Source organism: Haliotis rufescens, unplaced genomic scaffold (assembly GCF_023055435.1).
Source record: "Haliotis rufescens isolate VD_foot unplaced genomic scaffold, xgHalRufe1.0.p SCAF_5, whole genome shotgun sequence".
NCBI classification, from domain to species: Eukaryota; Metazoa; Mollusca; class Gastropoda; order Lepetellida; family Haliotidae; genus Haliotis; species Haliotis rufescens.
Window position 1 is genome coordinate 63,288,910 of NW_025964223.1, and position 13,726 is coordinate 63,302,635.

Sequence of the window (13,726 nt, forward strand, 5' to 3'; positions counted from 1 at the left end):
TAATCATAGCAATCTGCTTGCATAACAAGTCAATAAATCTATATTGTTATTGTTTGACGGTGTTTAATGAAATACATCCCTGTGTAAGATTTAACATATTTCATTGTCTAAAGAGTTGGCGTATGGTACAGTTCAGTTTGTATCTTACATTCCCAATACCGATAAGAAGGAAAATTGATGTAGGAAGAATAGTTCACGGTAGACTGGGGTAAAGAGTGGCTTGCTTTGTTGAAACGCAGTTCCCGGAAAGTGTGGACATAATATTACCGGAAGCAATTACGCTTTACACCGGCAAAAATAGGTGCCCATCTGATTTGTAATCAGGTGCACTTCATCGGTGAAAAAAACCATAACATATTGGCGTACATTTTGTTTAAAATCTATAGGTAACGATGTCCCTGCTTCGTTCATTAATAAAGATCAAACGAGTAAGTATGAAGTTTATATTTACTCAAGGATTTAAATGTCAACAAAGATCAACTACGAATGAAACAGAAAGTGAAAGTAGGTCAATTCAATTCAATTCTTGGAATGACTGGGATACCGAGAAATGAGGTCAACACGCTCGATGTTATCAGTTCCGTGAAAGTCGAGGCTTGACTCCACACGTGCATTTGTTTGACAGTCTTGTTGGATATAAATCATGTAAGATTAGGAACAGAAAACAGGTAGGTTCTAGTCGTTGTCAATGTTTCATTTGGTATTTTCTCAAATTATCTATTTTATATTTTGGTGCATACACGAACAATTCTTATTTTGAAGGCCTTTTTGTTTATTTTTTTCCTGTTGGATGTTCATGCTCAAAAAGAGTTAAAAGTATGTATTATTTTATAGTTAGATTGTGTGTTTTTGTATTCTAGTAATAGAATATTTTTTGGGGTGTTTTTTTAATTGTAACAGTACATTTAGCAAAGTCTAAGTTTAGCTTAGTCTACCTGTGTGGAATAATGAAGTATATGCTTTAAAAAAATGAAGCTGTACATTCCTACAGCCTCATCTGTATCCACATAGAGTAGACCAATATAAATGACTATATTCGTATAGTGCTCTTAATATTTTATATATTGGATAGGTTTCTTTGCAAGATAGAGCCAATGGATAAAAGCGGTATTTGTTAGGTTCATTTGTGGATGAATGTGCAAATATGGAAGATGAAATAGGTATTTCTTTCAGTGTTTACAAACAAACTAGTGGTGCTGCCCTTCTCTATCAGCAATTGAGTTTTAAATTAACAATCAGGAATCTGGATACATTAATTACTGGGAAGTTCTTAAATAATTGTTAAGATAAATAATTGTCTGAGGCATTTGACAAGTTTGGGAAACTTTGGTGATATGAATTGTGGAATCATTTAGTGAGGACACAGCAGAGTTATTTGAAGTATGTGCTTGTACGCTACTGGCTTTGGGTCTTGTCCCCAATTTATAACATTTGTATATGTCTGAAATGTGTCTGAAATGTAACTTTGTTTCATTTTGGCTTTGTGAACTATTGACTGCATCTTGTAGCATAATGACAGTCCAGGCAGACTCTAAATACCATGAATACCGATTAATGTGACGTCTCATCGACGAGTAGCTTCCCTTTGATAGAGATAGAAATTAACTAAGAAAGTCTACAGCCTGAGTAGTTACCATGGTTACAACATATAGTAACATCCCCAAAATTTGTGAAATTTTACCAACCCTTAGGAAACCTTTGCATTTGTGAAAATGGCTCAGGCAAGCAGGCTAGTGCTAATTTCTATATAAATATATTTATTTATATGTAAATACATGTACTATACAAATTTATTGTGGTTAATATATGAGTCTTGCTGTAATAAGTGTCCCTGATCAATTTTCGTGGCAAAACTGTAATTTATCTCAAAGCCCCAAACTCAGCCCAAACATTTATGTTACTTTCAGTCCTTATTTTCTTTTATATGTTACAATTCTTTTCACAGAAAAAACACAGCAGTGTTTATGGGGTATATAACTGCCTGGTAAATATTATCAATAAAGTTTTAGTTTCAGCGACATTTGGACAAAGATTTTGGTTTACAGTATTTCATTGTTACAAACAAATTGAAATTGCGCCACCTTTATGAAGTAGTTGAAGCATCCACATGGTAAATAAGGAAGAGAATTCATTGACGTCAGCGGAGACCATATGATGTCAGCTTCTTTATTATGAGGAACACAACGTTACGGAGTATATTCTTCCTCCATAAGCGTCCAGGATTGTTTGAGAATCCGTATTTATAGATCAAAATACAACAGAGGAAAAAGTAATTGTTTTGATCGCTGTTTCTAGGCATATAACCATGATAACAGTTATCTTCTCACACGCATGAATGCACACACTCCCATGTTCATATATACCGGGTACGTTATTGCAACAACAGCTGTGGTTTCAGTTGATTAATCATGTTTTGTAAGTGCGATGTTACAGATTGAAATGTCATTGACTGCAGACCAAATGTTCCTGCAATAACATTTTATTATCAACAATCTAACCATACGGTCATAGAGTCAAATTACTTGGTCTGCAATTACTGACGTGAAAGCAGTGACCATGGGTGTGTGTTTATATTGATTTACACTTTCTGTTTTGTCAGGTACTTCATTCTAGATTTCCATATGGTTACAAGGCACTCAAAATCCCATGGGCAACCATGGCATCCACTGCTGATCAGATCTACGGAATTCTGGATTCAACATTTGTAGTCCAGGATACTGGTGTCCATATTCAAGAGGTATGGTTGAAAATTATAGTTTGGAGTTGGGATTTTATGTTCTTAACAGTTCACCAGGGATTTATCTAGACCTGCTCGGAGGCCGATATTCGGGGCCAAGGCTGCAAGAAGGCAGGGGTTTACCTTGACCTGCTCAGAGGCCGATATTCAGCCCCCAGGGGTTTATCTTGACCTGTTTAGAGGCCAGTATTTTGCCCCCAGGGGCTTATCTTGACCTGCTCAGAGGCTAGTATTCGGCCCCCAGGGTTTTCCTTGACCTGTTTAGAGGCCAGTTTTCGGCCCCCAGGGGTTTACCTTGACCTGCTCAGAGGCTAGTATTCGGCCCCCAGGGTTTACCTTGACCTGTTTAGAGGCCAGCATCCTCCAGCCCCCAGGGGTTTATCTTGACCTGCTCAGAGGCTAGTATTCGGCCCCCAGGGTTTACCTTGACCTGCTCAGAGGCTAGTATTCGGCCCCCAGGGTTTTCCTTGACCTGTTTAGAGGCCAGTTTTCAGCCCCCAGGGGTTTACCTTGACCTGCTCAGAGGCTAGTATTCGGCCCCCAGGGTTTACCTTGACCTGTTTAGAGGCCAGTATCCTCCAGCCCCCAGGGGTTTATCTTGACCTGCTCAGAGGCTATTATTCGGCCCCCAGGGTTTACCTTGACCTGCTCAGAGGCTAGTATTCGGCCCCCAGGGTTTACCTTGACCTGTTTAGAGGCCAGTATCCAGCCCCCAGGGGTTTATCTTGACCTGCTCAGAGGCCAGTATTCAGCCCCCAGGGGTTTATCTTGACCTGTTTAGAGGCCAGTATTCAGCCCCTAGGGGTTTATCTTGACCTGTTTAGAGGCCAGTATTCAGCCCCCAGGGGTTTACCTTGACCTGCTCAGAGGCCAGTATTTGGCCCCAATGGGGTTTATCTTGACCTGCTCAGAGGCTAGTATTTGTACCCCTGGGGTTTACCTTGACCTGCTCAGAGGCCTGTATTTGGCCCCCAGGGTTTACCTTGACCTGCTCAGAGGCTAGTATTTGGCCCCCAGGGTTTACCTTGACCTGTTTAGAGGCCAGTATTTGGCCCTCAGGGGTTTATCTTGACCTGCTCAGAGGCTAGTATTTGTACCCCTGGGGTTTACTTTGGCCTGTTTAGAGGCCAGTATTTGGCCCCCAGGGTTTACCTTGACCTGTTTAGTGGCCAGTATTGCAAACCACATGTGTTGCATGTGCTCCAGTGTAAGGCAGGACCAGAGGTGTCAAGGTGCCGAACGCCGTCACGCTTCCAAATACTCCCGGAGGCCGCCGCTGCTTAACTTCCCCTGAACAGGTCCATGTGCCAGCCTATGTATGTTTGCTGGTAATGATGTCCTAGAATCGTGTTAGAATAAACACAACACATGTTTAAGAGTTCTCAATGAAAAAATGATTAATACCAGCTAATTTTGCAATTCATGTAAATTATGTATGCAGATTCACAACCAACTTATATTATGGGTAACATAATTTTACTAGGGCCTGCAAAAAAGTTCGAAAATCGGAATTATCATCGATGGGAAGAAATATTAACGATTATCGATATGAAAATTGTGTCATCAATAATACCTTACATAAACTATTGTGAAGAAATAAAGTTTAGATTTACCAAAACAGACTTGTTATTGTCAATAATGTTAACTGCTGAAGATGGAAAGTAACTGCTTTTGTTATATCTCAAATGTCCACAAAGTCATCCATGCAAAAATGTGCACCACACACCAGTGGAGTGAACTATGTTGATTTCTGTATATTGTTTTTGCGTATTTGCTCAAAGATACTTCTCCGATATTTATTGATAATTGATCGATATTTATCGATTATCGATCTCTATGATCTGTTTCGATAGCCAACCCTAATTTTTACACAACTCTAATAGATGAAAAGATGCACAAAATATTCAACACGATGAGTCGTACAGCTGTCATCATTACGAAATACAAAGCGAATCGGATCATTGACTCTGATAGTGAGAAACATGAAGCCCGGCTGTTAATGCTTAATCAGTACGTTATAAACAAAATATTTTTGTTATGGTCAAGCGTGTATTGGTGAAGGCTTTCTTGATGAAGCCCCATCACTGCTTTACAGCTTGAAACATACTGTATTCGACGTAATAAGCGCCCAGGGGGCTCTCAAAATTAGAAATAGGGGGCTCTTATTAGACTATTATTTTGGTGAAAAAACCCAGATATTTTTGTTATGGTCAAGCGTGTATTGGTGAAGGCTTTCTTGATGAAGCTCCATCACTGCTTTACATCTTGAAACATACCGTTTTCGACGTTATAAGCGCAGAGGGCGCTCTCAAAATTAGAAATAGGGGGCTCTTATTAGAATATTATTTTGGTGAAAAAAAACAGTTGAAAGATAAATTTCATTGTTTATGCTGATGGTCTGAACTGTATATATACGACAGATATATTTTTCCAGAATTTAATTGCCTATAATTAAGGGTGCATATAACACACGAGTGCGTACTATACACGAATAAATATGTCTTGCGTACATTGATCAATCGGAAGGGATGCTAATTGGGATTGTTCACTTGCAAATATATAAGCAAATATCGCCGTGGGCACTTATTAGAGCGGGGCGCTTATTACGTGGAATACGGTAATTCAAGACATCAATCACCAAATTATGAAAGATGTTCCCATACAGTTAGTTGAGCATACATACGCTCAATATTGCCACCTCTCCTGTTGAGTAACTATTTTGTTATGCGTTTCAGTTGGTTGTATAGCTGTCAGTGGCATGAAGTCACACATACTCAATGAAATTGTGCAATACATGCCTTCAGGTATAAAATAGTGATATAAAAATTACAAGAATTGACTTTCACTTTAGGTGAATTCATCATGTTCATTTGAGTATGAACTTCCATAGAGTGAGGGCCAAACAGTGTATGAACGTCACAAGCTCTAACATTCATACAGTTTGACCGTCTGAGACAAACACAGCCCATCTTCTATAAAGAGGCAGGCAGGAATTTGGAACACTGATATGACGATTTTAGAAGGAAATAGTGTTTCATTTCAGTTCCAGATAATTTTTTTGGCAATCGATTATGTACTCACCATTTATCATTCACATTGGGTCTTGATATTTTTCTTTGGGTATTCAATATATTTGTACTCCATTGGGTCCAGTTTGGGTATATTATGCCAAATATTTTTGGGTATTGACTTCTACATGTTCTAGTTTGTATCTGCCCCAAATGTCTAACATTTGGCATAATCTCACTACTGTGACATAATTTATGTAATACATGTCTAATTAACAATAAATGAGACATAGAGCCCTTTTTATGCTTTATTCACTGAGTTGATGTATGTGTGATGCCCTCCGCCCCTACTGAAAAGCAGCCAGTCCAAGAAATAAATTAAACATAAATATATTTTTTATTATTATGTCTCTCACTAGTTACGTAGACCCTCTTACACATAACTTCCATGTCTACATCACTATCAGTGATTCAAGAAGCCATCTGCATTTTAACTCCATGGCTGAATGACATAAATAAATAAATGTATGATTGACATAATTCTTTGTTTTCATTTTTATTTCAACCGATCGTGTGGAACAACTGGATTAAATCTGTGAAACGTAAAATTAAAAAACTCTGCCCTTATAATCGGACCTAATCGGTAAAGAAATACAAGTTTGCAAGGTGACGGGGGATTCGTTGGGAAGTTTGGCAAAGTGTTGCTATACTATTATCCTTTTGAATTTTGTCATGCATATTTATATGAAAGCATCTCAGAATTAATTGGAATTAAATTAAATAGAATTAAAATAACAACAGAATATATTAATTCTGTCACACATACATATTTGTATTTTATGGTCATAAACATAGTAAGGCCCCCCAAAAAATTGACTTAACGTGGGGCATGTGATGTCGAAAACATACCTGTCTGTGATCACAATTGCCTATCCCGGGCACTTGGACAGACAGGAGTTTGAACACTGGTTAAGGTGATTTCTTTTGCAAATATTTTATGCAAATATGCAGCTTATCGGAACACAGTAAACCTATAGAGTCGGCATAGGTTAAACTAAAAACAGTTTTTTTTGGTCTTGAGATAAAACCACTAAATAGCCACTGCTCGTAGGCAAAAGGCAAATATGATACACAGGTCAGACCACAAGAGATCATGACGTACAAAATGTATACATGTGCAAGATTGGTACAGCAATACAATTATTGTACATGTTGTTTAAACAAAACTGTGTACATTGCACAGTTGCAGCTAATACTAGATGATCAGATTTTGCAGTGAAAAAAATGAGCTAACATTGATAACACTGTATTGACAGTATCCAAATCTTTGAGATAACTGAAATAGGGACAAGAATATTTCTTTTTCTTTTATCTGAAGCCAGGTAGGCAAGATCTGAGTGATCAGGCTTATGACAAGATTTGAAAGTTGACATGCAGTTATGCCAGTAGCGACATTCAGTTCTACGAAAGCCACTGAAACAAACCCTGGTTTCTAGGAAATGGTTGAAATTGGGTCAGTGAGCTCGCTGTCAGCGTCATTGATCAGGCATGTTTGTATAAATAGATAGTCCACCCCTCATAGCCAGTTTCCTGCCTGATTGTTGGTGTTCATTGCTTTTTTGTATGAGTTAAATTTTGATGTAGAGGCGGTGTGTTAATTGTGTTATGCGATAGAGGTGAGGGAGTTCCCCCAACCCAACTGGCCACTGTTTGGTACGGATGTTTGGTTTCAAGTTTATTTTGTGTGTATATTTTGTTTCATTTATCCTACCTGTGTTCTTTTCAGGATAGTACTATCCAGTAACCCAAACTTGTCAGGACAATTGGGAGCTGTAGGATAGCCTAGTGGTTAAAGCATTTGCTTGTTATGACAAAGACCTGGGTGTGATTCTCCACATGGGTACAATGTCTGAAGCCCATTTTTGGTGTCATCCGCCGTGATATTGCTGGAATATTGCTGAAAGCAGTGTAAAACCATACTCACTCACTCACTCACTCACTCACTCACTCACTCACTCACTCACTCACTCACTCACTCACTCACTCACTCACTCACTCACTCACTCACTCACTCACCTTTTTTTCTCTGTTGAATTTTGAACTCATTAGCATTTCTTAAAAAGTCTTTAAAAAACTAAATACATCTACACTGGCTCTCAATTAAATATATACAATAATAAGTGGTGAGATTTCCACCAGACTTTTGGGCAGGTAGGAATACATTTCCCCTATCTTGACGAAAGTCTTACCAGCAACGGGATAGTGGACAGGCAGTTATTTCTGACACAGATACATGTGCACCGAGTCCAAGAGATTATTGTATTATTGACATACCAAAGTGTATTGCAGAACCTTTTGACAAGCGGTGCTTATGTGTCCGTATTGTTACAGGGATTGCTTCGGATGCGATCTTTTGAAATCTCCCAATCTGACATTGATATCTGTTTAAAATGTGACAAAGTTTTCATTCTATTGTGGTTGGCAACTCCTTGTTAGTCAACTATAAACTATGCTGTAGCGATGACAGGCAAGAGTCAGATTACAAGGCACATTCAAAGCCTCTTGGCTTGCTTGCTAAATGACTTCGGCTCATGCTTCATCAACCATTTTGTTCTCACTATAAGTATTTTTTTGACATAATCATTCCTTGAACCTTTCATCTTGAATCTACAAGATATTGCTCATCTTCCCGAGGCAAGGGAATTAACTGACAATTAAAGTCCAGTTTCCACCCTTGCCAAACTAGGCTGGAATTATGGAGTTATATTTTATGCATAGTCCAATTAAACTCAGGTAACGAAATTAGCATTTGGTTCGTGAACTGCTGTGCAGATTTTGGTCGATTGCAGGGTTTGCAAAGCATGTGTACTGCCAACTCGACACCAACAGATATTTTCCAAATCCTTTCATGTTTTTAATCAAAGTGCTCACGTGATTTGATGCACTTTGCAAAGTAAGACCTGTTTTATCACAATTTAGATCTTGATTATCGATCAGATCGTCTTCACCACACTGCCATTTTGTTAAAAGTAAATACAAGTGATATGAGAGGTGGAATCAGATTGGTCAACAGGAGAGACATAGTAGGGATATAACTCGTAATAGCCACTGGTGGCGCTACGAATGAGCCAGGAAATTCCAGCCTAGTTCGGTAAGGGTGGAAACTGGACTTTCAGTCAGTTAACTCCCTTACCTTGGGAAGATGTGATATTGCTGGAATATTGCTTAAAGCAGCTTAAAACCATATAAACTCACTCACTTTTCAGAAAGTATTTGTTTTTACATGGGAATCAAGTTCAGGAACAATATGACTTTGCTACATATTGCAGCCGACCCGTGAAGATCCGGGGTAGAATAGATCTTCAGCAACCAATGCTTGCCGTAAAAGGCGACTATGCTTGTCGTAAGTGGCGACTAACGGGATTTGGTGGTCTAGCTCGCTGATTTGGTTGATGCATGTCATTGATCCCAATTGCGTAGATCGATGCTCATGATGTCAATCACTGGATTGTCTGGTCCAGACTCGATTATTTACAGACCGCCGTCATTCAGCTGGAATATTGCAGAGTGCGACAAACAAACATATTGCAGCCAGAAGACAGTACTATTATTAAGTATTTAGCATGCTTAGTGTAATATTTCCATGTTCAAGAACGGTTAAATATAAATCCTGTTAAAAGTTGTTTTTCGGACAAATAGAGTATCCCAAGAATGAGATGTCCTCATACCGTCACTTCTTGTCGCGTGAATTTGATGCTGCAATATTGCTGTTTTTGTACCTGCCGGAGATAGATTGCTGTTAGGTTTCATAAAAAACTTCTTTACCTGATTGACAAGAATAGGTCTTCAGCATGCTTGCCGTAAAAGGCGACTATGCTTGACGTAAAAGGCAACTAACGGGATCGGGTGGTCAGGCTCTCTGACTTGGTTGATGCTTGGTCATTGATCCCAATTGCGTGGATCGATGCTCATGTCAATTAATGGATTGTCTGGTCCAGACTCGATTATTTAGAGACCGCCTTCATATAGCTGGAATATTGCTGAGTGCGGCGTTAAACAACAAACCAACCAACCAAGAATTGATCAGAATCAAGTATTTTCCATACTTATTGTTCTGTTGATGCCATTGTAAATCTTTAATTTTCCATGTACCATAACTTGGCATGTGCTACAAGTTGGGTAGGACATGCTTGCCCTTTTTGTGTCATCACTGATTTTCACTGATCCATTCATAGTATTTTCACCATTATTTCGCCTTTTACATAAAGCCCATTGAAATCTGTTGTTTGTCTGATTATTCTCTGCTGTTGATGTTCTATATTAAGAATATTTGTTTTGTTTTGATCATTCAAAAATTTCAAATGACAATTACACAAACCTCTGATGGCAACATGAATATGAAATATCCTTTCTCATACAAATTTGATGCTGCCTAGCTTGGACTGTCACATTTACTGCATCCTACCTTACCAAGGTTTGTTTAATATAGTAATAGTAATAGTAATAGTAATAGTAATTGATGCTGCCTAGCTTGGACTGTCACATTTACTGCATCCCACCTTACCAAGGTTTGTTTAATATAGTGATAGTAATAGTAATAGTAATAGTAATAGTAATTGATGCTGCCTAGCTTGGACTGTCACATTTACTGCATCCCACCTTACCAAGGTTTGTTTAATATAGTAATAGTAAAAGTAATAGTAATAGTAATAGTAATAGTAATGGATGCTGCCTAGCTTGGACTGTTACATTTACTGCATCCCACCTTACCAAGGTTTGTTTAATATAGTAATAGTAATAGTAATAGTAATAGTAATAGTAATTGATGCTGCCTAGCTTGGACTGTTACATTTACTGCATCCCACCTTACCAAGGTTTGTTTAATATAGTAATAGTAATAGTAATAGTAATAGTAATTGATGCTGCCTAGCTTGGACTGTCACATTTACTGCATCCCACCTTACCAAGGTTTGTTTAATATAGTAATAGTAAAAGTAATAGTAATAGTAATAGTAATTGATGCTGCCTAGCTTGGACTGTTACATTTACTGCATCCCACCTTACCAAGGTTTGTTTAATATAGTAATAGTAATAGTAATAGTAATTGATGCTGCCTAGCTTAGACTGTTACATTTACTGCATCCCACCTTACCAAGGTTTGTTTAATATAGTAATAGTAATAGTAATAGTAATAGTAATAGTAATGGATGCTGCCTAGCTTGGACTGTTACATTTACTGCATCCCACCTTACCAAGGTTTGTTTAATATAGTAATAGTAATAGTAATAGTAATTGATGCTGCCTAGCTTGGACTGTTACATTTACTGCATCCCACCTTACCAAGGTTTGTTTAATATAGTAATAGTAATAGTAATAGTAATTGATGCTGCCTAGCTTGGACTGTTACATTTACTGCATCCCACTTTACCAAGGTTTGTTTAATATAGTAATAGTAATAGTAATAGTAATTGATGCTGCCTAGCTTGGACTGTTACATTTACTGCATCCCACCTTACCAAGGTTTGTTTAATATAGTAATAGTAATAGTAATAGTAATTGATGCTGCCTAGCTTGGACTGTTACATTTACTGCATCCCACCTTACCAAGGTTTGTTTAATATAGTAATAGTAAAAGTAATAGTAATAGTAATAGTAATAGTGATAGTAATAGTAATTGATGCTGCCTAGCTTGGACTGTCACATTTACTGCATCCCACCTTACCAAGGTTTGTTTAATATAGTAATAGTAAAAGTAATAGTAATAGTAATAGTAATAGTAATAGTAATGGATGCTGCCTAGCTTGGACTGTTACATTTACTGCATCCCACCTTACCAAGGTTTGTTTAATATAGTAATAGTAATAGTAATAGTAATAGTAATGGATGCTGCCTAGCTTGGACTGTTACATTTACTGCATCCCACTTTACCAAGGTTTGTTTAATATAGTAATAGTAAAAGTAATAGTAATAGTAATAGTAATTGATGCTGCCTAGCTTGGACTGTCACATTTACTGCATCCCACCTTACCAAGGTTTGTTTAATATAGTAATAGTAAAAGTAATAGTAATAGTAATAGTAATAGTAATTGATGCTGCCTAGCTTGGACTGTTACATTTACTGCATCCCACCTTACCAAGGTTTGTTTAATATAGTAAAAGTAATAGTAATAGTAATTGATGCTGCCTAGCTTGGACTGTTACATTTACTGCATCCCACCTTACCAAGGTTTGTTTAATATAGTAATAGTAATAGTAATAGTAATTGATGCTGCCTAGCTTGGACTGTTACATTTACTGCATCCCACCTTACCAAGGTTTGTTTAATATAGTAATAGTAATAGTAATAGTAATTGATGCTGCCTAGCTTGGACTGTTACATTTACTGCATCCCACCTTACCAAGGTTTGTTTAATATAGTAATAGTAATAGTAATAGTAATAGTAATTGATGCTGCCTAGCTTGGACTGTCACATTTACTGCATCCCACCTTACCAAGGTTTGTTTAATATAGTAATAGTAAAAGTAATAGTAATAGTAATAGTAATAGTAATTGATGCTGCCTAGCTTGGACTGTTACATTTACTGCATCCCACCTTACCAAGGTTTGTTTAATATAGTAAAAGTAATAGTAATAGTAATTGATGCTGCCTAGCTTGGACTGTTACATTTACTGCATCCCACCTTACCAAGGTTTGTTTAATATAGTAATAGTAATAGTAATAGTAATTGATGCTGCCTAGCTTGGACTGTTACATTTACTGCATCCCACCTTACCAAGGTTTGTTTAATATAGTAAAAGTAATAGTAATAGTAATAGTAATAGTAATAGTAATGGATGCTGCCTAGCTTGGACTGTTACATTTACTGCATCCCACCTTACCAAGGTTTGTTTAATATAGTAATAGTAATAGTAATAGTAATTGATGCTGCCTAGCTTGGACTGTTACATTTACTGCATCCCACCTTACCAAGGTTTGTTTAATATAGTAATATTAATAGTAATAGTAATAGTAATACAGTGATCCCTCGCTATTGTGCTCTTCGATAAAGCGCTACCTCAGTTACTACGAGCGGTAACGCATGGCTCCCAAAATTTATGTACACTTTTAATACTGAGAGTTTTACACAGACATGATTGTATTGTTGTTCGTGGTTAATTTGCACATAACGCTTCTCATTGCATAATCAACCGTTTATCGCTGAATGGAGTTCTAATAATCTGTTTGAAAACATCCGCGGCAAGTCCAGGAAATACGATTGTTCAACTAGTTAACTTTTCACACTATACATCCTTTGATCTTAGAAGCGCATGCATGCAATAATAGAGAACCACAAGCGAAGTTTATATTCTTAATTAGTGGGCAATCCAATTTGAGGCGACACTGTCAACTCACATGTAGTTGCTGTCACAACACGGCCGTCATTCCTTTTGATCAAGTAACCGTATCAAACCAATTAATCTGGCTTGAATGTGTATCTATATTTGTATGAATGTGTATGAATGCGCATAGTGCTGGTCAAAACTCTCGTTTTCCGTATTTTAAACAACATGACCAATCAATGCCACTGAAACACTCTGTACTTGTGTAATGAATTGTGATTGGCTCTTCACTCATGGCGTCTGTTACTACCATTATCGATCGATATTTTCATGTAAGTAGACTACATTCACATTGAATGTGACAGTTAAGGCTTGTAAATAATAACAAACGGCGAAAAAAATAATGGATATATATTTTTACACTATGAACAGTAAACAACTTGTATCATTGCAATGTGTGAGATTTGCAGAGCGCGCTCCCCCGCCTCGGCCTCGGTTTAACGGCTCATCGTCTATAACGCCCACCAATTATTTGGTTGGACCCCATTGGTAGCGTTGTAGCGAGGGACCACTGTAGTAATAATAATAGGGAGGATCAGTCAGATTACTTGGGGGAGGAGTTATTTACCATCTCGTGGAAGGTCAGGCCTATACGTACTT

General features: G+C 37.7%; 1 protein-coding gene across 3 annotated transcripts in view; it reads left to right on the top strand.

The window, feature by feature from the left end:
- The first annotated feature begins 285 nt into the window (after positions 1-285).
- The window catches only part of LOC124143849 (malonyl-CoA decarboxylase, mitochondrial-like), a 28,583-nt gene continuing 15,142 nt past the window's right edge, over positions 286-13,726 (top strand). The window contains exons 1-2 of one of the 3 annotated variants that reach the window (XM_046513006.2): positions 286-428; positions 2,600-2,737. In XM_046513006.2, coding sequence (XP_046368962.1) covers positions 393-428; positions 2,600-2,737 — 174 coding nt within the window. In that variant the 5' untranslated portion in view covers positions 286-392. Of the gene's footprint in view, positions 429-526; positions 669-2,599; positions 2,738-7,330; positions 7,459-13,726 lie in introns of those variants that run through there. The other 2 variants (XM_048383819.1, XM_048383820.1) reach the window with 2 other exon arrangements.